The sequence below is a fragment of the Physcomitrium patens genome, chromosome 2, assembly GCF_059467195.1.
Source record: "Physcomitrium patens ecotype Gransden chromosome 2, ASM5946719v1, whole genome shotgun sequence".
Classification (NCBI taxonomy): domain Eukaryota; kingdom Viridiplantae; phylum Streptophyta; class Bryopsida; order Funariales; family Funariaceae; genus Physcomitrium; species Physcomitrium patens.
This window is the reverse complement of record NC_143411.1, coordinates 12944036-12970697: the sequence shown is the minus strand read 5'-3', so window position 1 is coordinate 12970697 and position 26662 is coordinate 12944036. Positions and strand designations below refer to the sequence as shown.

The 26662-nt window shown below is 37.0% G+C and overlaps 4 protein-coding genes across 4 annotated transcripts; 2 read left to right on the top strand and 2 right to left on the bottom strand.

Moving 5' to 3' along the window:
- The first annotated feature begins 402 nt into the window (after positions 1-402).
- On the top strand, positions 403-4134 carry LOC112294862 (uncharacterized). The gene is made up of 10 exons (XM_024545802.3): positions 403-955; positions 1139-1617; positions 1860-1919; positions 2056-2190; positions 2486-2575; positions 2742-2771; positions 3033-3155; positions 3286-3342; positions 3452-3585; positions 3751-4134. The coding sequence occupies exons 1-10, from the start codon at positions 688-690 to the stop codon at positions 3917-3919; spliced, it is 1545 nt and encodes a 514-aa protein (XP_024401570.1). The 5' UTR covers positions 403-687; the 3' UTR covers positions 3920-4134.
- A 2097-nt stretch (positions 4135-6231) lies between these two features.
- LOC112293836 (uncharacterized) lies at positions 6232-9190 on the bottom strand. The gene is made up of 9 exons (XM_024543746.3): positions 8739-9190; positions 8556-8595; positions 8310-8369; positions 7939-7991; positions 7779-7834; positions 7298-7331; positions 7021-7093; positions 6799-6891; positions 6232-6655 (listed from the first exon to the last, which is right to left on the bottom strand). The coding sequence occupies exons 1-9, from the start codon at positions 9071-9073 to the stop codon at positions 6452-6454; spliced, it is 948 nt and encodes a 315-aa protein (XP_024399514.1). The 5' UTR covers positions 9074-9190; the 3' UTR covers positions 6232-6451.
- Positions 9191-14386: 5196 nt separating this feature from the next.
- LOC112274656 (15-cis-phytoene desaturase, chloroplastic/chromoplastic) lies at positions 14387-16696 on the top strand. Its single transcript, XM_024504317.3, has 2 exons — positions 14387-14726; positions 14945-16696. The coding sequence occupies exon 2, from the start codon at positions 14966-14968 to the stop codon at positions 16610-16612; it is 1647 nt and encodes a 548-aa protein (XP_024360085.1). The 5' UTR covers positions 14387-14726; positions 14945-14965; the 3' UTR covers positions 16613-16696.
- Positions 16697-16948: 252 nt separating this feature from the next.
- Positions 16949-20964, bottom strand: LOC112274647 (polyribonucleotide nucleotidyltransferase 2, mitochondrial). The gene is made up of 2 exons (XM_024504304.3): positions 18370-20964; positions 16949-18007 (listed from the first exon to the last, which is right to left on the bottom strand). Exons 1-2 carry the CDS (start codon positions 20377-20379, stop codon positions 17564-17566), a joined length of 2454 nt encoding a protein of 817 aa, XP_024360072.1. The 5' UTR covers positions 20380-20964; the 3' UTR covers positions 16949-17563.
- Positions 20965-26662: the final 5698 nt, after the last annotated feature.

Sequence of the window (26662 nt, the reverse complement as noted above, 5' to 3'; positions counted from 1 at the left end):
AACAATGTAGGAAAGCTGAGTGAAGTAAAGGATGAACTTGGAGCAATGAGATTGAAGTGAAGCTGTGTGAAGTGATGAACTTGGAGCAATGAGATTGAAGTGAAGCTGTGTGAAGTGATGAACTTGGAGCAATGAGATTGAAATGAGATTGAAACTTGGAGCAATGAGATTGAAATGAGATTGAAACTTGGAGCAATGAGATTGAAGTGAAAGCTGAGTGAAGTGAAGGAGTGAAGTGAAGGATGAACTACTTATACAAGACAAGACAAAACAAGGTTAACTAGATTGGTGGATAAAAAAGTGATGCAAATAAAAATGTGTGATGCAAGACACTCTTCTTCATACAAAGCAGCCTCCTTTTTCCATCACCTCGTTCTCTTTCTCGCTCCACTTGTTTGGGGGGCTTGCACTTTAATCCTTGCTTGCTTTTGCATTTACTCCACTTGCATTCTCAAACTGGGCATTCATTGCAATCAGGATCCACTCGTTGTTGTTGTCGTTGTTGTTGTCATCCCTTTTTTTCCACCAGTTTTCTAGGCGGCGCGCATCTGTAGACGTGGTGGGATGGTGTCGTGGCTCCGCTGTTTCAATGCCTGATTGATTCACCACTGTGACATGAAGATTCCGCATTTGCCACAGTTTTTGGAATTCAGGGTTGTTTTAGGGTAATTGGGTGGCCGTGGCATCATGATTCAGCGGTACGGGAGAGGGATTGGGGAAGTTTACAAGCTTGCTCGGCTTCACTGCACTAGTCTCCATGCCGTCAGAGAATGCAACATTCTTTTTGTGGGCCGAGGGGAATTGGTAACGCTGGGAGCTGTGTCTCTCATCGCCGAGAATGTTTATGGAACTTGCAATTCGGTTGTGTTTGGTGGGAGTAAGTATGGTAGAGCGCGGCGAAGCGGGCTCTGCCCTGGTTTGCGTCGAGTTTCCAAAAATGCGGTCGTTTCCAATGGTACGTTTCGCTCTCCGAGATGGGTATATGAGGAAACTTCTTAGGATTACGATCATGGGAGTGCTGTCACTCAATTTCTTGGTACTACTACGTGCGTTGCAATTGAATGGTAGAGAATATTGGTGTTCAGTTTTAGTCGACTTGTATTGATCAATGCCTTCCGCCGCAATTGTACTGTGGCAGATCTTGAATTGGGCGCAGCGCAGCGCAAAGAGTTCGCGATCGAGGTAAATGGTAATGTTTTGGTGCCTAGGGGTTTATATACCCAAGTTGGTGGCTCCCTGGACTGCCAGGAGGAACAGGACTTGGATATCGAGACCGAAATAAATTCTTTGGAACTTAATACACAAGAGGTCATCAACGTCGGGTTCAATGAATTCCGTGGCGCGGAATCGCGTTCAGAATTGAGTAGCGTAGCTGTAGAAGAAACGAGAACAGTATCTGGTGGCAGAGATTTTCTGAGTAATGAGCTCTTCTTTAATAGCCAAGCTGCGCCTTCCCATAGACAGACTGGCCTGGATAGTTTTACGGAAACGAGCAATGGTATGGAGACTTTGGCAGTGTGGCCCCAAATGCCAGGCATACCAGAGTGTTCTTGGCGGATTCCAGATTTGATATGCGAAGTGCTGCCCCTCCCCCAGAGCTTCAATCTACAGCTTCAGGTCCGGTTCACCTCTTGATTCCTCGCTTCTTGCATTGGTTGCGTCTCAGTAGGGCATGCAAGAAATGACGGGAAAAAAAAAATCTTTGGCCCATTTTTATCACCCTTACCAATTGTTCAGGTTTTTAGGCCTGTCGCTTTGCTCGTAAAGTTTCTCTCCTATTGCTCTAGCTTCAATTGCAATGTGTAGTGAAGGTTAGTATTAATGTGTAGAAGTTAACGCAGTCATGGCTGTTTTTGCAGATACTAACTGAGAAGCTTGGCTGTAGTATCCATTCCCGGGAGCTTCTCTTGCGAATTTTGGTCCTCATCTACACCATCTCTCTTTGAGTTGTCACTCGTGAGTTACATTCAATGTTGGTTTGACGTCTTTCTATTTTTTTGGCTCGTGTCAACGAGGTCCTGATGGTCAGCCATTTCTCTCTCTAGTATGTTTCAGGTTCATAAGAGCTACTATTTGTCCAAAATGCCACAATCTGTGAAAGAGAAAAAGTTGAGGAAGCCTCTCATGTCATGGCAAAGATCAGGAACCGTGGAAGACAACTTGATGACTTTTGCTGACGCACACGCAGAGGTTGATTAATTACTCATGTTATGTTGTCCTCCCCCTTTGTTGAATCGAAGGCAGAGAACAGTAAACATAGAGCCTTGATTTTGACTTTTTATTTTATTTTAACAACACACCGGTGAAATATTTGTAAAAAGTGTGCACCGTTGGGGTGATTTGTGTTACTCTATCATGAGCCTGTCATTCAAATAGTATCGTCTCAGTCTTTCACGTAATTTCTGCTCCCAGGTCTAATATGGTTCTCGAGTTACCCTGTGATTTTCTCTGATTCTAACCGAGCTGCTGTTTCTTTCCATTGCAGGCTCGATTAAAGCTAGCTTTAATAGGAGACACAGTCTTGAATCTTGTCGCTTCCACCCACCTTATTCGCCAATACCCTTTGCTGTCAACTGTGCGTCGCTTGCTGCATTTTCCTACCTATAGTTTTTCTTTTTCTTTTTCTTTTTCTTTTTTTTTTTTTTTTTTGATGACCTTTTTCTATGCCTGTAGTCTGCGTAGAATGTTTTATGAGAATCCTTTATCTGAAGAGGAGCTTGACATATTGACATGTAACGCAGGGCTCAATAACGGAACGAAGGTCACAGCTGGTATTGGTCAAACCTAACTAGAGCTATCTTAGCACTTGCCTTCATTAAGATGTCGTCGGTAGTTGGCCCTAGCTCGTGAAGGCATAGGTTCGTGATGACCAATTGTTTGCTAGATGCTAAAATAATGAGATTTCGCTTATTTTTTAAACTGTTAATACGGTAACAAAGAGGATTGTTGAGCATTTGAAGTACGTCTGACAGCTGGTTGAAGAACTGGCTATGTGATTGGATGACATTTGTAGGCTGGATTGGGCTTTGCAGGTGTGTAATAGCAACTTGGCTCGCGCTTGGTGCACATTATTGGATCTGCGTGAGCTTGTGTTGTGTGATCCTCTCCTCTCTCGATCTAAAAAAGCTTCAGCAACTGCTCTCTTAGAAAATCAGGTGAGGTTAATTTGCTGAAACTGACATCTAGTTTTGTTTATTGCGTATGAAGGTATGGCTTAATCTACCTGTCTTATTTTCGTGTATGAATCATAACCAAAAGACTGGTTCTGCGTGCGTATCACCACAGATGAAAGCTTGTGCAGACACTCTGGAAGCTTACATTGGAGGTCTCTACGTAGAAAAGGTAACACTCTTGTGGACGGGACATGAGCAACTTAATCTTCCTGTCTTGTTTCTATGTGGTTAATGCAATATCTGTGAGATTGATTCATTCTTATGCTTTCATCTGGTAGGGACTGGAAAGTACCTTACAGTTTGTCGAGACTCGTTTGTTACCCCTCCTACTCCTCGCTAAGCCAACGAGGAACCCAGTGACCATTCTGCACGATCGATGTGCAATGGTATTGCAGGAGAAGCCAGATTACAAGTGAGTGTTTCCCACAACCTGCCCTTCAAGTAAACGATAGCTGTATTATCCTCCAGCAGTTCCACTAAAATCCTGTGAATAACCCTGAAACTTTACACTAAATTATGTTATGTCCTGAAAGTCTAGTCACTTGTGCTTAGCTCTGAGGTGGTGAATTCCATGCAGGTTGATCGGAGTTGACAATCAGAACACCCCAAATGAATCCTGCAGAATTAGAGTGTATGTGAAAGGGTTCCGCTTGTCCACTGGGATTGGGAAATCACAGAGACTCGCTAGACAAGATGCTGCAGAGAAAGCCCTCCTCAAGTGGCCAGAGATCTTTGGGTCATCATAATTTTGGTTTTTCTGATGGCACGCAAATGTTTCTGTAACCTCTTGTCCTGATTATTTTAAAAAGATTGGCATGTTTCACTAATTCTCACGAACCAGAAAAAGGGGTCGCCTGCTACCTCAGGCATAATGATATCGTATTTTATTCAAGCCACGGTCTAGTTTTCATGTATTCATAGACTATTACAAGTAAATTTAACACAGGAAGTTTTATGTACATATTTCTGAGGGTGAAGATGGATTAGCAGTGATGAGATGAAATTTTTATGGATTCAAATACTTGTGAAATCGGATCAATAAAAAAACAAACCAGCATTTTAAAATTTTGAATATTAACTAAGGTTCAAGCTTGTTCTAAATTCGGTAAGAGTTTATTTATTTATTTATTTATTTCTCTGAAATGGAACTTATTGATTTAAAACTATTGTTGTACATCATGATGCATTAATCATTTGTTTGATGAATGTTAGTATTTATTTTAAATTGAAAACACCAACATAAATTTTGAAAGTCAACTTTAAAAAAAATTACAAGTAGATATTTTTAGATAATAGCAATAAAAAAAATAAAAAAATAAAAATTAAACATCTTTCATAACTTAAATGATACTAAATTGTGCAAAATAAAAATTTATAGTACCTATTAATATTGCTACTTTTTTGACATAAAACAATTTATTGTTCTTATTTTTTTTGGATATGTCTTACTAACAACCTAACTAAAGAAAAAAGTTAAGAATCTTTATAATATTTTTATAATGAATAGAAAATCACAATCTAATTACAATAACATGACTTAATATAACTCTATAATGCAAAATTTGTAAAACATTACAATTCTCAAAATATATGAATTTGAGTATAGATAACACTCATTATTTTTAGATAGTAGTCTAAGTGCCTTGTATTCTAATTTTAATTTGATTTGATTTTCTTTATTTTTTTAATTTGACAAATTTGATACTTTTACTTTTTGAGAAAATTGGTTTCTACATTAACATAGAGAATTGACAAAGCAACCCAAATTTTTATTAAATCAACCATATGCCCCATTCTCAACCGTTTTCCTATTTCATACCATCACCTCCATTTCCATCCTCCTGCCCCCATTTCCAGCAACTGTTGGGAATAGGAAATAGCTGGGAATAGGGATGGGAGCTCCAGGGGTGCAATAATGCTTAAGATGAAGTGGGTTGCATTAGTAAAAATTTGGGTCGCTTTATTATTCTCCTTAATATATTGAAGTAAAATAAAATAAAATAAATTAATTTTGTGATCATGATTTGAAATTTTTAATATTATATATATATATATATATATATATATGTGTGTGTGTGTGTGTGTGTGTGTATATATATTTGTCAAATGACTATTTTTTTTTAATCATTTGGAATTATTATTGGTCTTGTGAATTTAAAATTTTGATTAGGTATTCAATTTAATAAATTTAATTTTTCTAAAGTTACTTTTTGATATTATAATAAGTCACAATACATATAATATACCATGAACTTTATTTTATTTATTCTAATTCTTTTAAACAATTTACTAGTCTAGTTTGTTTTTGTTAAATATCCTTATTGATTTTGATTTGTAAACTTTAAGAATAGATAATCTATAGAATAAAAACGATTTTGTTTATTAATGCTCTTTATGGAAAATTAGACAATTATTATGTATTTGTTGTTACTATGTGTTTTGGATTTTTTGTAAGAAAAGCAATTTGTTACTCTGCAATAAAAAAAATTAAGACAAAAAAATAAATCAATCTACTGTGAGATGAGAGAGAGAGAATATATATACAGAGAGATATTTCCATCTACTGTGAGAGACAGAATATATATATATATATATATATATATATACGTACATATATCTATACACACATCAATGTTAACAACTCAGAAGGGAACGACGATCCCAATCTAAAAACTAGGTCCATAGTATTCATTAGTTCCCATCTGAGTCCAGACATTCTGTTTTCGGGTACTGTAAGGGATTAGAGAATTGGCAATAGAATGTTAAATAATGTGTGGTATTTCGGAACATTACGTCCAGATTCCAATCCGACGATCCACAGAAATAGCAATCTACCAAAAGCTTAGACTACAAATGTCTCAGCTACAAATTTCTCTGCAGATCATCAGCCAGGTTTTATAGCACATGTCCGCTTACCAAATGGTGTAATACATAAACTAGTTTGAGAAGCAGCATGTACCACAAGTGTTAGCTAATGTCCGTGGATCCTCTGTTGAAGATAAACTGATTGCAATGTCTGGGACGAGACGAAAGTAAGCAATGTAAATGGTCAATAAGATGACGAAAGTACTGAATCTCTTATGCTAATTGAGCGTGTGTGAATACATTGGGCAGTCATAAACCGCCGAGGTCAAACGGATGTTACAAATTACCAATCACATTAAAACTGCAAAAATGAGTAAAAACCAATCTAACTGTATGTGCAGTTATCAGACACTGGATAGCAGCTTCATTACTAGACGACTTGGCGTCTCGTACCTAACTGTGTCTTAACAAATTCAGGTATCGTCAGATACAGGAGCCGTCTCGAGTTCTACAGTGGTTGTGCTTTCTGAACTGGGCTTTCCATTATCTTGCTCTTTAGATTTGGATTTCTCAGTACTTTTCTCAGGCTGTAGCTTGGCAACAGCAGTTTTATTTGGTCCCAGCAACATTATCATTTGTCTTCCTTCGATTGCCATTTTGCTCTCAACAACTCCCAACTGTACAATACCAAATCGTTCCCACAATATGTCAATTATTGAACAGTATATATGTGTTAATGTCTTACAGCGTACAGGAGATGAAGGATTACACAGTAACAGCGGAAGTGCGCATCACATGAGAAGGGCTCTTTTACATGTACCTCTCCGATATCATCTATAAACTTTTGAAATAACTTAAAAGCCAAATCCTTGAAATCCATCTCTCGTCCTTTGAACTGACAGACCACTTTCACCTGTAGAGCAATTAAACCAGTTTCAGACCCACATTTCACCAGTAAGTTTTTGACATTCTTGTAACCCTACTCATATATAACTTTCCAAACAATGCAGAACCTATATAGTATCACATGGCAGATGCTTACTTTATCACCATCCTTCAAGAATTTCATTGCAGATCGCAGACGCACTTGGTAATCATGAGTATCAATGTTATATCTGGACAGCACAGGTACTAAGTTACGCTTATTATATAGTATACGAGTAACTAGTATTCATGATAGTTGCAATATGAGAAGGGCGAAAAAGCTATAATCATGATGCTCTAACTTTGCACATCAGATAAAACAACGGGTAACCCAAAAACTTCACTGATGATTTGAGAGATTGAAATTAGATGGTTGCTAGATCATAAGCAAATACCTCATTTTCAACTCTTTAAGATCCTGCCGACTTGCTGTAGACCACAGAGCAATAACAGAAACATAACCATGAGAATGCAATGGTATAATATCTCCTTGTGCACACAAAATGAGTATACCCCAAGCTTAATAAAATTAAGGAAAATCCTCGATGACCACAGATGCTTTTCTAACAACGCTATCGCTATGTTCCAGAGTCGTGGGATTTATGCTTCCAAAAGCAAATATCAAAGCATGCAAGTAGCTTCTGCACAAAGATTCTGATCTATCGAAACCCTCTACTCAACATGACCAAACTTTATATCACGACATCACCTGTCACTTCAAAGATCAAGCGACCGGATAGCACAATCTCCATATTCGAAAGAAAAAGTAAATTGAAAAACTAAATGTGGGCGTTTAAGAGCATACATGAAACCCCAAGATAATCACAAGAAAAATTGACCCATTGGCAATTAACAATGACAGCAAGGAGAAATTACCAATAGCCTTCTTCTGAGCTTCTCTTTTCTTCTTCTGAGCTTCATACCTGTACTTACTGTATAAAGATAAAACAATCTCTTTAGTAAGCACGCAACAAAATGTTTCGACAACCCATTTTAACAAAGAGATTGCATCAGTCTGATAATCTTGCAAACTTACCTGTAATCCATTATTCTGCACACAGGGGGGTCTGCATCTGGAGCTATCATTACCTGCAAGAGTGTGAGACAACGTTTAGCTTCAACTTCCTCTGGTCTCAAAACCTCAAAACCTAGACTACTGTATTAGGGCAAACAAAATTGTGGTAGGTCATGAATCCACGCAGACGCTAAATTAAGAGCGTCCAAAAAGGGACTCAGAAAACAAGTCCCCAAAGCAATTAACTGTTTTACCATGACCCTAAAAGTGCATTCCAAAATGCATCGAAAAATCCAATTGACATTCATATTTCCGCCCAACTCCAGGTTCACTTCACTTCCTAAAGGTTAACCCAAGAACGATTTAAACCCCAACAAGAGAAAAGCTCTTACAAGATCTAAATCAGCATCTCTTGCCCGTAGCTGTGCTTCGGCTGTTGGAACCACTCCAACCTGTAGCAAAGAATATATGTGAGTATTTTTCTATGCTAAACAGTCGTAACAAAGACCAAAACTGTAAGGGTTCATCCGCCTTCGAATTAACACCCCCATTGATATCTACGAGCGACACTATTCGCAGCTCAATCTCGATAAAACCTTCGAGAACAAATGGCTGGAAATTTAGACAATTTCACGTACCATGTTCTGTTCTTCGTCGAGGAGCCTAACAGAGGGAACTCTGCATTGTAATCCATCCTAATTGTGAGAAGTAGGATCGGAATTGACTGCAAATGTCCCCCTCGTTGCACACCAAACCAAAAGAAACTTGCACACAGCTGCCACTCACAAGCAACCAAGCGTGCACGGCAACCAAAAACCCACCTGATGTCGCCATTAAGCAGCGGTCCACCCTCATCCTGAGGCTCCTTCGCTCCGGAACGCCTGTTCGGTTGCGGGCGCGGCCGTCTGGCCCCCGCAGCAGGACGAGACCCACCGGCTCTACCAACAACCACGAGCCTACCTCGACTACAAGCGCCATTCCCAATAATCAACCCACCAGGATTCAACCTCTCACTCACATCTCCGGCGTTGCCACTCAAGCATCCTCCGCAGTAGGAAACACTTGTCCGTCCAGAGTCATCTCGAATGGCGCCGGCGCTGTGTGAGGAGAGCGACGCTGGAGGTGCGAGAAAGAGCCCTGACCTCAGAACTGCCATATCTTTTCAGAGGTTTTGGTTTTGATGATTCCTCCCTCGGCAATAGAGGCACGATGGCGAGTAACAGTTTCAAGGCAGAGTTGTGATCGTGGTAGTAGTAGTAGTAGCCATAAGGCGTCGGTAGAGCCTGGTTTTGGTTTGGACCCAATTGCGTTTACGTAGCGCAGAGACTTGTGGCGCCTAAGAGCGTCGCCCTCTGCGGCGAGCGAGCAATAGTAGCAGGAAGCAATAAAAAGCAAACTCCCTCCCATCGGGATAAGGTTTCAGGAAGGAAAGTAAAAGGAAAGGGAAGAGCCGCCATGGCTCACTCTCTCTCACTCTTGCATTCACCTCCCTCTTCTTCGCCTTGCCTTGCCTTCCACGGGTTTGGGTGATCCCTCCTTTTCGCCCTCCATTGTCTTCCACGGGCTTGGGTGCTACCCTCCCCAACCACTCCTCTTTCGTCTTCCCTTTCACACATGCGTTTTCTCAAGCTCCCGGTTGACGTGGCTTGCCAACGTGGCCGCCACGACAAGTGACTGGATTTGCGTCCCTTCGCTCCGCTCACTCCGAGTTAGGCCAGCGTGGATGGGTCCCGCTCTCTCTCCCTCCTTCCGGCCCTGGCTTGGCTGGGTTTGAGACTCCCTTTCCGATGGGTGTGACGTGGCGGACGAACTTCTGTGTGGGTGTCCTCCCAGGACTCTCGTATTCTTGGTGTTTTATGTATTTCACATAGATTTATTTTTTGTAGATTTATTATTAAAATCTTGCAAAACAATAAAATTATATCATGAACAATGCTTTTTTGTTTACTTTTAAAACCTTTTGTACTATAGAATATTTTTCTAAAATTACATATTCAAAAAATCTAAAATATCTTTGGATGTATTTTGTAAGTGCTTATTTAACAAGTGTCATGGACATACATATTTACATAGATTAAAGGAATTAGATAGAATTAAATAGAAGTAAATAAAATTGATAAAATCTTGTGGAAAAACTTTTTAGAATCTTTATAGATGCAAATTCAACTTTTTACATAATTATAGGTGATTGGTAGGTTAAAAACTTGGCCAACAAGTTAGCCAAGTATTGCACATGTTGATGACTTATGGTACAAGTTAGCTATGTGGCACACATTTAGGAAACTTATCTTGCAAGTTAGACATGTGTTTTGCAAGATAAGCATATATCAAAGGTCATGTAGAATGTTGCCCCATAGATCCTAGTTAGTATATATGGAGGCAAGAGTGAGGTCTTTTTCACTCTTGCCAATGCTTTATATTTAACAATAGTTATTATAGTCTTAATATTATACTATTTTTGAGTTATTATCTACTCTTTTATAGTAACACAAGAATATATTGATTCTTTGTTCTTTGTGATTCATGTCTTTGAATGATTTTCTTTTTATAACATAAAAATAAATTTTTTATATAGAAAAAAAGTAAAAAATAAAAAATATTAATTAATAAAAATATTTTTTAAAAAATATTTTATTTATTTAATTTTTTAAATAATAAAAAAATCTATATAAAAAAAAATTTAAAAACAAAAACTTTAGGTTGATTGCCATACTTACAACATCTATCAAAACAAATGTGGCATAGCACTCTTTAAACTTTTGTAGAATTTAGCGCTTAAAGAAATTTTTATTCTAGAATTTATATATCAACATGTTTTGAAATTTTTAATTCTAAGAAAATCATATAATGCTCATCAATAGATAATTTAGTCAATATGAACAAAGATTTATCTAAATTTTAAATTTTAAAAATCAAAATTAAATATCTCACATAGAGTATATTTATGGTGTATTTAAATTTGGAAAAAATACTCAATAATACATATTTGAGTAAATATTTTTGATGTTTATTATTATAAGAAATTTTTTTTATAATAACATGTGTGTAACTTCTTTACATCAAATTTAAAATCAAATTAATAATAATATTTTAAAACTTCTAGAATATTTTTTAACTTATTTATATTTATTTCAAAAATCATTAAAACTTCATAGTAAGTTTTTATATGAAGTTCTTTTCCAAATCTTAGATAATAAGTTTTAAGCTTATAAATACAAAAATGCATACAAGATTGAATATATTTTTGTATTTATATTATTTTAAAATTTTATATTTTATATATATATATATATATATATATATATTACAATTCAATTTTAACCTACTCAATATTTGTATATGGTCTTGTAAGCACATATTTAAATATATAATATATTTGAATTTAAAAGATGAATAGATAATATGATTCATAATATAAAATAAATAAAAATAATATATTTAATTTATTTTAATTAAGAAAATTTTCTCTCTACCTTCTTGGTGGCATCTTGGAATAGGTTGATTTTCAATAATTCTCAAATATCTTTCAAAAATTTCATTTAACAAAAATCTACTCAAATCTAGATATCATAAATCTTTCAATATTATTACATAAAAAAACTTATAAGTATATATAAAAAATTATTAAAATAATCCATTCATTTATTAAATCAACTTATCTTATTGTAACCATCATTAAAAAAAATGGATCATCTCCAAAAACCATTATTATAATTATAGCCATCATTTCAACGCCCTTTATTCTGAACTTTTGTTTTTTTCATTGCTAGTTTTTTTTATTCTAAAATCCATCCCCCTACTTCCTTCCATTCTTAACTCTCATGCTAATCCCTTTCATTTATTTCATTTCCAATTGTATGAACCTTAGTCAAAAGTTCTTCATGAAACTTATTTATTCTATATAAGCTCTCAGTGAAGTCTTTACAATGTACATTCAAATTTGTTGGATCCAAAAGCACATATAATATCATTGGCGTGCATGTCTGAGTGACAACCATGATAAGGCTTTTCTCCTTAAATCAAGAGTAGCAAGATCGAAGAATTAGTAGCTCATCGAATTTGTAAAGAATCTTAGAAGGACAATTGTAAGGTGTTCTAAGAAAGCATTCCTCATTTCCAAAGGGAACATAGAATTATGGAAGAGGTCTTAATTGTAAGATGTAGACTTGATTCTTTATGTGAAGCTTTTACGAGGTTTTTAAGTCTTAAAGAGTTTTTGTGAAACTTGGAAGGAGCATTTAAAGTTCTTGGGGTGGTAAGATGGAACTAAGATCCTAGTTGAATTGTAGTGTTAGATTGCATAGGTAGAATTTTTATTTTTATTTAGTAGCAATAGAAAATGTAAACTTAAACTATAGACAACTCTCATATTGAATTGATCTCATAATATTTTGAGTTTATTAAACTCAAGAAGGATTATAATGCTAAGATTGAGTTGTAGTCAATTATACATTGATAAGATGAAAAAAGATACTTATCCAAAATTCAAGCTTTAGAGGACTCACAACATACATCAAACTTGCATCCACATTGCTATTTATCAAGATGTGACAACCTACAAACTAAACATACAACCAAATTGACAACTTCACAAATATGACTTTGTAGAGTTATGTTTAAAGATATTAATTCAAGACAAATACATAACAAAATCAACAAAGAGTCCAATCCAAATCACTCTCATGAACACCATAAGAAGATATCAAATCAAAAGAATTTCACTCAAAAATTCCACATGACATGTAAGAATCATATTCACATATAAAATCAAACACAATGCAACAATTAGACTTATCTTGTCACAATACACCTTCTAAATAAAAGATGCTTATATAATATATAAATAACTACTTCCAAATACAAAGATAATCCCAATTCCAAAGTAACTACATTTAACCAAAAAAGTCCATATAAATCATGATAAAAAATTGAAGTCTCTATTCATGGCAAAAAAAAAAAAATACTAATAAAAGAAAAGAAAAGAAAAAAAGAAGTCAAATTGAACCACATAATAATAATTGATACAACAAAAAGAATGTTAATTAAATTAGCAGCTTCTTTAGAAAAATGAAGGGATAGGAGAGTGACAACAATATAGCACTAGGCATGACAAGTAAGCTAAGTACAAAAGAGGTAGATGTACAGCTCTCAAAATATTGTTGAGAAGAACTCTAGATTGAGACTTACACAATTGGAAAGGAAAAGAATGAAGAGAGTGCAGATGAAAGCTGAAAACATGGAAAGGGAGAGGGGGAGGGGGGATTTTTTGGAATAAAGAAGGCTTGGGAGAAGGAAAGTAGTGATGAAGGCCATGATTGTAATGATGGCTTTTGGAGGTGATCCATTTTTCTAATGATGGTTACAATACAATGAATCAATTTAGTAAATGAGTGAATTATTTTAACATTTTTCTATACATATATGTATATATATATCAACAACATCCAACGAATTCAAGAATTTCATTCTTAAAACTTTACAAGATGGAGAGGCGACAAGTTTCTAATGATGTTTTTGAACAACCCTAAAAATAAAATAAGTTGAGAAGAAAAAGAAGAAGAATTTGACAACGATTGAACTGAAAATTTCTAGAAAAATGAGTCACAACACAAAGAAGCACAGAAAACATGGAGAAATCGGCAAAACACCAACTCAGAAAACCGAAGTGAAAGGAGACACCACACAAAGAAGCACAGAAAACATGGAGAAATCGGCAAAACACCAACTCAGAAAACCGAAGTGAAAGGAGACACCACACAAAGAAGCACAGAAAACATGGAGAAATCGGCAAAACACCAACTCAGAAAACCGAAGTGAAAGGAGACACCACACAAAGAAGCACAGAAAACATGGAGAAATCGGCAAAACACCAACTCAGAAAACCGAAGTGAAAGGAGACACCACACAAAGAAGCACAGAAAACATGGAGAAATCGGCAAAACACCAACTCAGAAAACCGAAGTGAAAGGAGACACCACACAAAGAAGCACAGAAAACATGGAGAAATCGGCAAAACACCAACTCAGAAAACCGAAGTGAAAGGAGACACCACACAAAGAAGCACAGAAAACATGGAGAAATCGGCAAAACACCAACTCAGAAAACCGAAGTGAAAGGAGACACCACACAAAGAAGCACAGAAAACATGGAGAAATCGGCAAAACACCAACTCAGAAAACCGAAGTGAAAGGAGAGATTGAAAAAAGTGAAAGAAGGGGGGTTAGAGAAAGGAAGCATAGATAGACAGATAGATGGGGAGTGGGAAAGGAAGGAAGGAAAGGAAGGATTGAAGGAAGGCACCATTCCATCTGGATAACCCCCATTTAGATAACGATCTCCATTCTGCCATTCGTTGCCCTCCGCGGCACCCACCCCCCCCCCCACCACCACCGCCACGGCTACCCCCTATCACCAACCCCACGGCCCTTATGGCCGCATCGCATCGCATCACTCCGCTACACCGCAATCAATCACTGAGTGGGTGTGTGTGTGTTCTGGTGCTCTCGCTCGCTCTTTCTCTCGCCTGCAATTTCGCTGGCTTCATGTAGCCTCCCACGTTGCCCACGCTGCGTGTATTGGGTACACAGACTTCCTTTGATCCACTTTGGTCGCGTCACTCCTGCTTCTGCAGCCCAGCCTCTGCAGCTGAGAGGACGTGGGCTGTGGGATATGTGATTTGGGTGGAGCAGGTTCGAGGGGATGGTGCCAATAAGCGTCTCGTAGCTCGCACGGGAAGGTTTCGGAAGTGGATTTGGAATTCCGAATTCGGGACTCTGTAGTTTCTTATTTTTTTTAAAAAAGAGAAAAAGGTATTGGAGGAGTGCATTGTTTGGGTTGATTGAGCTTCTCGGTGTCTCGCGTGTAGAGATTTGGGTTTACACTTCACGGTAGTGGAGTTGTGTGGTAGAGCTTTTTGTTCCCTCTGTTGTGCATTTTCTTCTTCGTTAGAATGATTGCGAATGTGGTGTGATGTGCTGGTCGTGATCGAGTGTAGTTACGGCAACTGTTGACGCCGTTCGTTACGCAGGCAGCAGCTCGTGTTCAAGTAATGGAAGCCACGATGGTCATCTCACACGGGTCTGCGGTGCAGTTGAGTCTTGCTTTCAAGGGCTGCTCTACTGGCAATAACAATTCCAGCCCAACAAATTATTCGTCGACACGACTTTGTAACATCAGTGTTAGAGCTCTACAAAATAAGCCAATTCTCCGCAATGCCACGGTTGGACTCAGTTCCACCAACTCACCTGGAGGTTTATTTATGACAGTTGATTACAAGAGCCTTCGGGGATGCCCGATGAGGCGCCAGAGAACTGGAATTGAAGTTAGGGCAAGTGTTGCAACTGAACAACTTACCGGATCGGAAGATGGTGACAGTGGTAATACAGAGCGGGGCGGGACTGAGACGGGAGTGGTGATCGTGGGAGCTGGGTTGGCGGGTTTAGCAGCAGCAAGACAATGTGCACAGGACGGGATTCCGTTTCTGCTGGTGGAAGGTTCGGACGGAGTAGGGGGCCGAGTGCGGACGGATTCATACCAGGGGTTTTTGCTGGACAGAGGGTTTCAAATTTTTATCACCGCTTACCCGGAAGCACAGAAGGTACTCGACTATGAAGCTCTAAACTTACAAACATTTTATGCGGGAGCTCTGGTATGGTTCAACGGCGCATTCCATCGAGTTGCTGATCCTATCCGTCACTTTACAGACGGTTTGGGTTCCTTGTTTAACCCTATTGGATCAGCGATAGATAAGGTGATAGTGGGGATTGTTAGGATAAGAGCAGCTGTTAAACCAGTTGACGAAATTCTGTCTTCCGAGGAGACGACAATCCTGAGCAGGCTCAAATCAGAGGGGTTCTCTGAGGCGATGGTTGATCGGTTCTTCCGCCCCTTTTTTGGCGGGATTTTCTTCGACAGGGAACTGCAGACCACGTCCAGGCTATTTGAGTTTGTCTTCAAGTGCTTGGCATTAGGATCAAACACTCTTCCAGCAGCTGGCATTGGCGCAATTCCTCAACAAATGGCAGACAAACTTCCCCAGGGTTCAGTTCTGCTAAATTCACGTGTTGCCAAGTTGGAGAAAGATGACAAAGGAGTCACCTCAGGAGTGGTGCTGGAAAACGGACGAGGGATCAGCGCTAAATACGGTGTGGTCGTTGCTACTGAGGGGCCAGAGGCAGCTCGGTTGTTGGGAGAGAAGCTTCCAACCACTCCTTCTGTGGAGAAACCACCCCGCAGCACGACTTGCTTGTACTTCTCTGCAGATTCTTCACCTGTTAACGAGCCCATCCTGCTTCTCAACGGGACAAAGAATGGGATCATAAATAACATGTTTTTTCCCACAACCGTGGCACCATCGTATGCTCCTGCAGGCAAGACCCTCGTCTCGGTTTCTCTTTTGGGCCTTCATGAAAACACTTCCGACTCAGAATTGGAAGGCACTGTGCGGGCCGAGCTTCGCTCGTGGTTCGGACCCCAATTAGTCGATTCATGGCAGCACCTTAGGACATACCGCATTTCCCTAGCTCAACCTTATCAGGCCCCGCCAACAATGTTGCTTAAGAACCCAAGGGTTGAGCAAGGCCTGTATGTTTGCGGGGATCATCGTTATTCTTCAACCTTCGACGCTGCACTGGTATCAGGAAGACGTGCAGTGGAAGAGTTGTTGGCAGATTGTAAGATGACGTCGTCCAAATGAGAGGCGTAGAGTGTGCAACTCCATGTACTTTTACGGTTATTTTTGGTATAATAATGAGAAAATGTATCCATTCATGCGCTGTAACCTTCCCCCTCCTGTACATAAATCTGTACGAATTGTCAACCAACATTGGACCGTTTATGACTTTGGTGCTTACAAACAAGGAAGCAAACCGAACTGAAGAGGAACCTAACTGTGTTTGGATTCAACTAATGTTACGAGGACGTCGCTTAACCACACAGACCTCACTCATTGCACTAAACCTTAGCTATCTGGAACTAACAAAATTAAGAGATTAAACCCAAGAATTCCACACAACAAAGGATTGCAAAAATATTCAAGTCAAACGAAGCCTGTTGTGCACCACTGTTTACCCCAGTGGTTGCACTCATTTTCATCATCCCCTAACTTGACACGTCAATTACATGTCTTTTTTCAGCGCTTACTATACCGCACACCCAGGGCGAGCACCACAAGGTTTTCATCATCCGCAACCGCCTCAAAAATAATACGCTACATAAACTCGAGCTCATCATAGACCAAACACTAACCAGCTGATCATGAGATTGCTTCAAGGAACATTCCTCCAATAGGTAGATCCCAAGTGACCATAGAATTGTGCTGGGAAACGAGTTTAAATTTCTAAATTGGATTGCCGTAAACCAATCTGATATCACACTTGTCTTCAGATGAATGTCGTTCAAATTAGCTTTGCAACCATGGTCCTTAAAAACCAGAAGGTTGGAGCACACTTGCTGGAAGTGCTCATGCAACCCTAAAACGTCTCCAGGACTCCTTTTCAAATTCCTGACCTGCAAGAGACACGCTTGAACATGGATGTCCATTATCCATCTCAGGATTTAAAGGCCCAGATCTGGCAACCTAGGTGTTGGCATCCAGCGAATCAACCACCCGTGTCTTAATGATGCTTAAGGCAAATGAAACGAGAAATTATGACCCGGTCACATTCTGCTTGATTTTAGAAGCTTGTGCCCTCGGGACTGTAGATTCAGGAATCGGTGGCTGAGTGGCATTTTCTGGCACAACTAAGGGTAAAGTCATTTTCCGAGACAGCTTTAGATTGCCACGCAGGTCACGACCAATACAGACAACGGACAACTCTTGTCCAATGGAAAGATAGTCTGATACGCGTTCAATGCGCTCATGTGCGATTTCTGAGATATGAAGCAAACCCTGATAACCTCCATTAAGTTCCATGAAAGCCCCAAAGTCCTTGATTGCCACCACTCTAGCTGAATAGGTGCCCCCCACCTCCACTTCCTTCCCTACTGATGCTTCAACCATCTGCTTTGCCAGATCAAACGAGGCCTGATCTCTTGCAAAAATCGTCACAACTCCATCTCCCGATATGTTTATACGTGCGTCAGAAACTTTCTGTTCCAGACAAGAGAATCACATCAAAAACAAAAACTCGTGCCAAAATCAATTACCACTAAAATGTAATTAATTACCACAATTCTCATCTAAAATGTGCGATTTGTAAGAAATTACCCAAATCTCCTGCGACCGGTATTAGAAATACAGCAGGCTTTGAACATCAAAAACATTAATAACCTGATCAAAAACTTTGACGCAGCTTTCGTTCTTTCAAATACCACACAAAGGGTAAATTTCAAACCAATGCCATCATGCATGAAATTTAGAGAACAGAAAAAGGAGAAAACAGGAACCGTCTGTGGAGAATGGGTGTGAAAATATCCAACAACTTGCACTGTGAAGTGAGTATCCTTTGGTACCTGAATATTCTTGATGTTTGAACCCTGAGGTCCTATCAAGCGCCCGATACTGTCCTGTTGTATGTTCATTGTTCCACTGCGCGGCAAATTCTCTCGGGCAGTAGAATCCCGAGGGCTACTAATGACCTGTTCCATGAAATCCAAGATCTGTGTTCGACCGACTAATGCAGGCTCCAGCGCCTCACATAGGATGTGCAGTGGAATGCCCGCAGGTTTGATATCAAGCTGAATGGCTGTGATACCTTTCTTAGTACCAGCAATTTTGAAATCCATATCACCAAGGTGATCTTCTAACCCTAAAATATCGGTGAGAATTCGATACTCCGTTACGCGCCCAGTTTCAGGATCACTGACGCTCACCAGGCCAACTGAGACAGCACCCACATGTGAGCGCAATGGAATACCTGCATCCATCAATGCCAGACTTCCACCACAGACCGTGGCCATGGAAGATGACCCATCCGATGCCAGACACTCAGAAGTGACACGAACACTGTATGGGAAGTCTTCCTCTGGTGGCAGCAACGCAACCAATGCTTTCTCTGCTAGTGTACCATGGCCAACTTCTCGTCGGTTTAGGCCTCCTGTACGCCCGACCTCGTTAATAGAAAAGGGAGGAAAACTATAATGGACCATGAATCGTTTTCGATCAATTCCGACAAGAGAATCTAAACGTTGGGCATCGTCAGGAGCACCTATGGTGACTGTGCACAGAACCTGTGTGTTGCCTCTAGAGAATACGGAGGATCCATGAAGGGCCGGATACGTTCCAGCCTCGCACTGCAATTCGCGCACTTGGTTAAGACCCCGCCCATCCACTCTCATACCTTTCTCAAAGATGTTCCGCCGCAGCACCTCTTTCTTCACTGCATCAAATGCATACGGCAAAAGCTTTACAGATACCTCGTCACCTTCGGAGATCAATCTGTTCTTCACCTCCTCTTCTATCGCTCCCAAAGTTTGTCCGCGCTCAAATTTGCCAAATTGAGGATTGCCCATCACAGCCTCAATAGCAATCTTTGCAAGAGATCTGACCTTTTCTAATACTTCAGGTGGAACAGTGAGTACTGGCAGAGGCCGCTTCAGCACAGCTACTTTAGCAGCCAACTCTAATTGCGGTGGGATCAACTTAGTAGCCTCGGCATGAGCCAAATGCAGAGCGGCTACATAATCCTGGTTTGTAATCTCACGAGCCTGCGTCTCAATCATCACAGTTTTCTCTGCTGTGCATGCATATACCAGATTCAAGTCACTCAAACTAAATTCATCCATGTTCGGATTGACGATGAATTTTCCCTTCACTCTACCAATTCGCACACAACCGATTGGACCTTTCCAAGGAATGTCTGAGATCACTAGAGCTGCTGAGGCTGCATTGACAGCAAGGACATCAGGGTCCTGGTCACCATCCGAACATAGCACATTTGCTATGATCTGAGAATCATAGAAAAAACCCTTAGGGAAAAGTGGACGAACCGACCTGTCTATGAGACGACCACACAGAAGCTCTCTTTCTTTGGGCGCACCTTCACGCCTCATAAAGGTGGCCGGAATTTTTCCCTGAGCATATTGCTTCTCACGGTATTCTACTTGCAAGGGCAGAAAGTCCTTGCCTCCATCAAACTTGTAATCGGCCACCACTGTAACCAAAACTTTCGTCTCACCAACTCCAACCACAACAGCCCCTGACGCAAATCGGGCCAGCTTCCCTGTCTCAAAGCTCATCTTCATATTTCCCACTTCCGCCTCTTCTTGAAAAACATGGCCACTGGCAGGGAACGTTCGCCACGCTGCAGGTACCTCCGGAACAGTTACTAGGACAGGTTCGCTAATCGTGGAAAAGTTCGAGACATTCCTTCCAAAACCCCGGGGTTTTAGTGTACCTTCATCCAGGATTTTGCTAGAGGAATAAACACTTCGCAACGCCGGCGATGGCACATACCTCCGACGCCTAGCGGCAGCATCCACGGCCCTTAATAGTGAACTAACCCCACGACTCCGAAGCACCATGATTCCCTGGTGGAAATGCACTCGCAGACCGTACCCGCTAAACTAGCCCAAGAATCGATCTTAATAACCCGCAAATACTTCAAAATAATGTAATCGAGCAATACAGAAACAGTGACTGATAATGAAGCCACAACCGCAACGCTCTAAAACTCAATCTAAAGAAGAGAATGCGTGCACGAGAAATCAGAAATGGAAACCCTAGACGAAGTATGCATTAAGAAACTTGCAAAAACCCCAAATTCTCAATCTCCTATAAGTTGTACACTTATTAGGTTAAAGCTCCAAAATTCACGTACGCGGAGATACAAACCACTCAGCAATCTGGAAACCTGAAAGCCAATGAAGCGAAAATGACGACGTATTGAAGAATTCGTAAACCTCAACTCCTGAAGCTCAAACTCATACCCAGAGTCTCCCGATCCACCGCTCTCTTCTTCACCGCCATACCACGAGATTAAAAAAAAAAAAAATGTGAAAAATCTCCCGATGCACTCCGCTGTGGCAATGAATCTGTCGCACCCTGCCAGTGATGAATCGAAGCAAACTGGTGGACGTAGCATCTGTCTCAGCGGTGGAGACAGGGTGAGGAGGACGGTCGTCGTTCTCATTCTCGAATTCTCTTTCCCTTAAACCCTTGGCTGCCGCGCCACTGCCGCCGGATGCCGCGTCTTGCCGCGCACGGCCACCATGACTACCCCCAGCGTCCCATGTCGCGGTAATTAGGGTTGGATAACGGTGTTGGCGCACACAAAATTTGATAAAAACTGTGTGTTTGTGTGTGAATTTTTTGAATTTAGTTAACATCATAAAAATTATCTGATTCCATGTATGAGTGCATATGTGTGTGGATATGTTGGTTAAAATGAAACTTTATTTTTTATCAAACATTTTATGGGCTTTACCTGTGTAACTCAATTTTACAATTTCAGCATAATCCGTGAATAAAATCATTGAACTTCAATTTAAGGAACCCTCATCGGTTCACAATGTTTTTATTAAAAATTTTGGAGGTCAATAGTTTATATATATATATATATATATATATATATATAGTATGTATTTTAAATTGAAAAAAATAGAAAACTATTCATTTTTGTAGTTAGTATTTCTATTCTATTTGAATATAACCTGATTTATGAGTTTAAACATTAAAAAAATAAAAAATACTCATTTAAATACTTAAGTCCAAATATATCATTTCTTATTTTACAATTTGGTTATAAACTATTATTCAAATGATTCATTAACTTGATTGATTTTTTTGTGATTTAATAATAAGTTATTTGGTATGTATAGCTAATATCTCTCTTTCTATGTATAGAGTATCAAATTTGTATTGATTTCAATATAGATATTTTATTGTAAAAACAACTTTATAATTTAGTTGTATAATTGTTAAAAAAATTAATCATAAAATTTGTTCAAACTAAACAAAAAATCTATATTTAATCTATTTCAGTATTTTAATATGTAAGTACTAAGTTTGCTAAATTTTGGATACTTTTAATGCCATTGCAACTTGCTACCTATGCAACATATTTTTTAAATATTTTTATTGTATTAAAAATTATATTAAACCAAATATTTTATAAGGTATTAAATAAAGATGGAATGTGATGGTTGAGGGGTTATGGTGGTAATAGCAAAACTATAGTTGCATTAGCAATCTCCTAAACTTTAGATATTATAAAAAATCTTTTTTAATACTTTAAATTTTTTGTAAAGATTTCATATATAAATTCAAAAATTAAGGTTTATTTTAAATAAATAAATTAAATATATATATATATATAATTATTTCTTATATTAAGCTAAATAAAATTATTGGATTATTTATTTATTATAATTGCATTAAAATTAATTAATATATTTTTAAGAATTAAAAATTTAATATAAATATAAATAAATTATTTATTTTTATAGAATTTAAAACAATTATTTATATGATGTTAATAGTATAATTTTAAGATATTATTAAATCTATCATTTTATGGAATATAAATCATAATTTAATAAAATCTCAATCATAGTAACTAATGGCTAATACTAAAATAACTAGCGTCAAGTCTTATTGGGTATTTCTGCAAGGTTCCAATTATATTGCCAACTTATCTAATATAATATTGAATAGCTTAGCAAAATTGTCTAAGTAGCTATTAAGTACTTGCAACTAAATTGGATAAATAGGTAGAATTAATTTATCCAAGTATTAATCTAAAAGTACATTTGTATTATTTTAGGTATTTAGATAGTTTTTACATGGTTTGTATATATATATATATATATATATATATATATAATTAAATATTTTTTTTTAATTTTTTAATTTTTAACTTTTTGTTGTACCAACATCTTAGTCTAGTCAACATATTTAATTTTTAATTTTTTGCTATGCCAACATCTTAGTCTTGTCAATATATTTAATTAATAATAATGCTATGGCCTTTATATTTTTTAAATATATATATATATATATTTTATCCTTCATGTCTAAGAGATGAATCACAAAACAATCAAAGTGTCAATATACTCTTGTGTCACTAAAAATGAATAAATTTTCACTCAAAGATAGTTATAATACTAAAATTAGAATGATTATTACCAAAGACAAGAAGATTATAGACTCTTAGAATAAGGCTAAGAACAAGAAAGTTGTTAATAAAAATGAAGAAGGTCTTGCTCTTACTTCCATATATAGTATCTAACTAAGGAGTTACATTGCAAAATTCTATAGATCATCTAACACATGTTTGATTTGTAGGACATATGTCTAACTTGTAAGGCAAGTTTTTAATATGTGCGCCATATGGCCAAGTTGTACTACAAGTGCCCAACATGTGCAATATTAGGTCAATTTATAAAACAAATAATCAACATGTGTAATAAGTATTCACCTTACTAGCCAAGTTTTTAACCTATTAATCAACTATAAATACTTGTAAAATCAAATTGACCTCTATGAAGCTATTAAAAAGCTTTTCCAAAAGAATTTATCAAATTTTTGTACTTTTATTTATTTCTAAATAACTATTCTTTTTGTAGTAATTACTAGTGTTGATATATATGGTTAAGCCACTTCTTTTCAATGAGATTGTTGTTTTTTCAATAAAATCATTTGGAATCATATGTGATAATATTAACATAAATAATAATAGTTTTAATCTTTCTTAATAATAAAGGAACTAATTTTTTTTTGTAAGTTCTAAAACACAAATTTGTGCTTTAAATGCTTTATAAATATAAGTACATATTTATATTATGTAAGAATTCAAATAAAATAAGTAATGTATACATAATATATTCAATTAAATATAATATTATAAATATAATATTTTTATTCTTCTAAAATAAGAGATGTTGTTTTATACTTTTTTTGCATATATATCTTCATGTAATATTTTTTTTTGATAAATGCGCTAAAAATATTTATTTCAGATTTTAGAAAAAAAAATTGATAGATACATATTATAGCAATTTAAAATAAAATTTTATTAGTTATTTTTTAATCTTTAATAAGTTTTTTTATTACTATTATTAATTTTATTAATTAATATTATTATAAGTTATTAGAAAATATAATATTATCCTTTATTTTTTTCATTTAAAATAAAAAAGATGGTTTTGTTTAATACAAGTGAAACTCTTTCAAAGAAATATGAAAAAATAGAAATAGAGAAGTATGTATATTAAAAAAGAAATTGGAATGGCTATTGCCAAAAAACAAAGAAACTAGAGACTCTTAAAACTATACTAGAAGCAAGAAAAGAGTTGACAAGAGTTAAGAAGGTTTTTTTCTTGCCTCTATATATACTATCTACTTAGGATCTATGTGGCGATGTTCTATAGGACCTCCAAATATGGATTGACTTTGCATGACATGTATCTTAACTTCCAAGGTAAGTTTTCTATATAGGTGCCACATAATTAGCTTGTTCCATAAGCTACTAACACATGTGACATATAATTAGCTTGTTATCTAAGTTTCTAACCTACTAATCCACTACAAACACATATAAAGTCAAAACATCATCTAGGAAGCTTATGGTAAGTTTTTTTAGAAAGTATTATGAAATTAATCATATTATCTAAGTAATAATTACAATAGATATATATCCGTAATAATAAGTATATTACTATTGAATGATAAGAAAAAGGAGAAGAATATAAAATATTAGCAAATACATATACTAATACTAAAACTATAATAATTCATCAAAATATGATATAAAGTTAGATCTTCTTCACCTTCACACATCTCCATTTTTTTTTGTATTGAATATTATTACATTTCATTTTTTTTGAATTAAATTAAAAGTAACTTTTAAGTGATTGAGTTTAAATAGAAGTAATGAAACATGACTAGACTATCTCAAAAATCCAAGATCCTTCCAATCCACAACAACATAAAGCCTCCTCACAAAATAAGACAAAATAAACTAAAACAAAACTGAATGGAATTAAACAAAATAGGACATGAAAGACAAAATTGAGCAAACAAAAATAAAACAGAAGAAATCTGAATAAAAAGATGCAAAACCAAACTTTACTAAGGGAAAGGGTCTAAAGCCATACATGACCAAATGCTCCAAAAGGCCCTGGCCAGTCCTATTTATACCTTATCCTACCACCCTAGATCTTCTAGAATGTTCTTAAGTGGTGGATCCTACTTAAATAACCACCTTAAACTCCTTTTCTAGAGGATTCTATAGTAGGCCCTACTTAGATAATTGTCCTAAGTTTTCTTCTAGAAGATTCTATGGTGGATCCTACTTAAATAATTACCTTAAATTCTTTCCAGAGTATTCTAAGATAGACTTTACTCGGTCCACTAACTTAATCCAAATTCTAAAAACTTCCATGGTTTTAATATAATTAACTTATTTATACCCTATTATAATTAATCCTCATCCACTAATGTGGAATTTCCTCATTTTGCTTTCAATCATAACTCCAAATGGTCTTTTGGTAATATGTGAGATTTTTTGTAGGTTTTTACATTATATTGTGAATGAAATAACCTTTCCAAAGAACTTTGTATTGAAGTTATAGATGTCCATTACCATGATGGAGGTAGCGATGCTCCAAAACATTGTCCACTTCATATTCTTGTTGGTCATCAATTACAACTAGTGGTTGTGGTTGGTGTCGATCCAAAAAGTACTTTGGCTTAGTATGAAATTTCTTTAGTTGCAAAACATTGAAGATTAAATGGACCTGAATATGTGACAGAAGCTCGATGTGGTATGCAACATCAAAAATCACTGCAAAAATATGGAGGGGTCCAAGCCACCAAGGTGCTAATTTATGAATTTTGATTGATGTAGCAAGTGGCAAGTTGGCATTGGAGAGTAATACTTGATCACCTTCTTGAAAGGTCTTATGTTACCAATGGTTATCCACATACTACTTTTGTCGATTTTATGCAATAAAGAGGCGGTGTCGTACTTCTTATAAGGTCATTGTAAGCTATTGTATAAATTCCTCTATTGTCGGATTGTTGGTGTCAACGAGATAATGAAAAATAGATGGCGCAATTGGATGTTGACTGGTGTTTGAGAAAAATGGTGAATGATTGATACTTACTTGAATATTATTATTGTAAGCAAACTCAAAGGGCGTCAAGTATTCATCCTAATCATTATGATGAATTGCCACAAATATCATCAATATATCCTCCAAGGTTCAATTTGCATGCTCTATTTATCCATTTGTTTGAGAATGGAAGGCTTTAGACATAACAAGTCATATGCCTACTAGCTTGAACAAAGCTTGTTAAAAACTTTTTGTGAAGAGTAGATCCCAATCTAAAATGATGACATGAGGTAATCTATGGTGACAAAAGACGGTATCAAAGAAGATTCATGCAAGCATTGGAGCATCAATATCTGAGCACATTATAGCCAAATAAAGTTGCTTTGAGAGTCGATCCACAAAGACGACAATCGCCATATAATTATGAGACATTTATGGCAAACATATAATGAAATTCATAGTCACCTACTCCCAACATACCATAGGTAGCAAAATTGGCTGCAATGGTCTAGGAGATGCTACTTTGTGTACTTTGTTATGTTAATATGACTTGTAGGAGCATACAAAGGCTTGAACATCATCATTCAAACCTATCCAAAACTATACACTTCAAATTCATTCTAGGGTCTTTTTTCCTCTTAGATGTCTAGATAGTGGGATATCATGTTCCTCTTGAAGTATGCACATTTAAAATTTAGCATTGTTAGGTACATAAATTTGCTTCTTGAAATAGAGCAAGCCTTCATTAAGA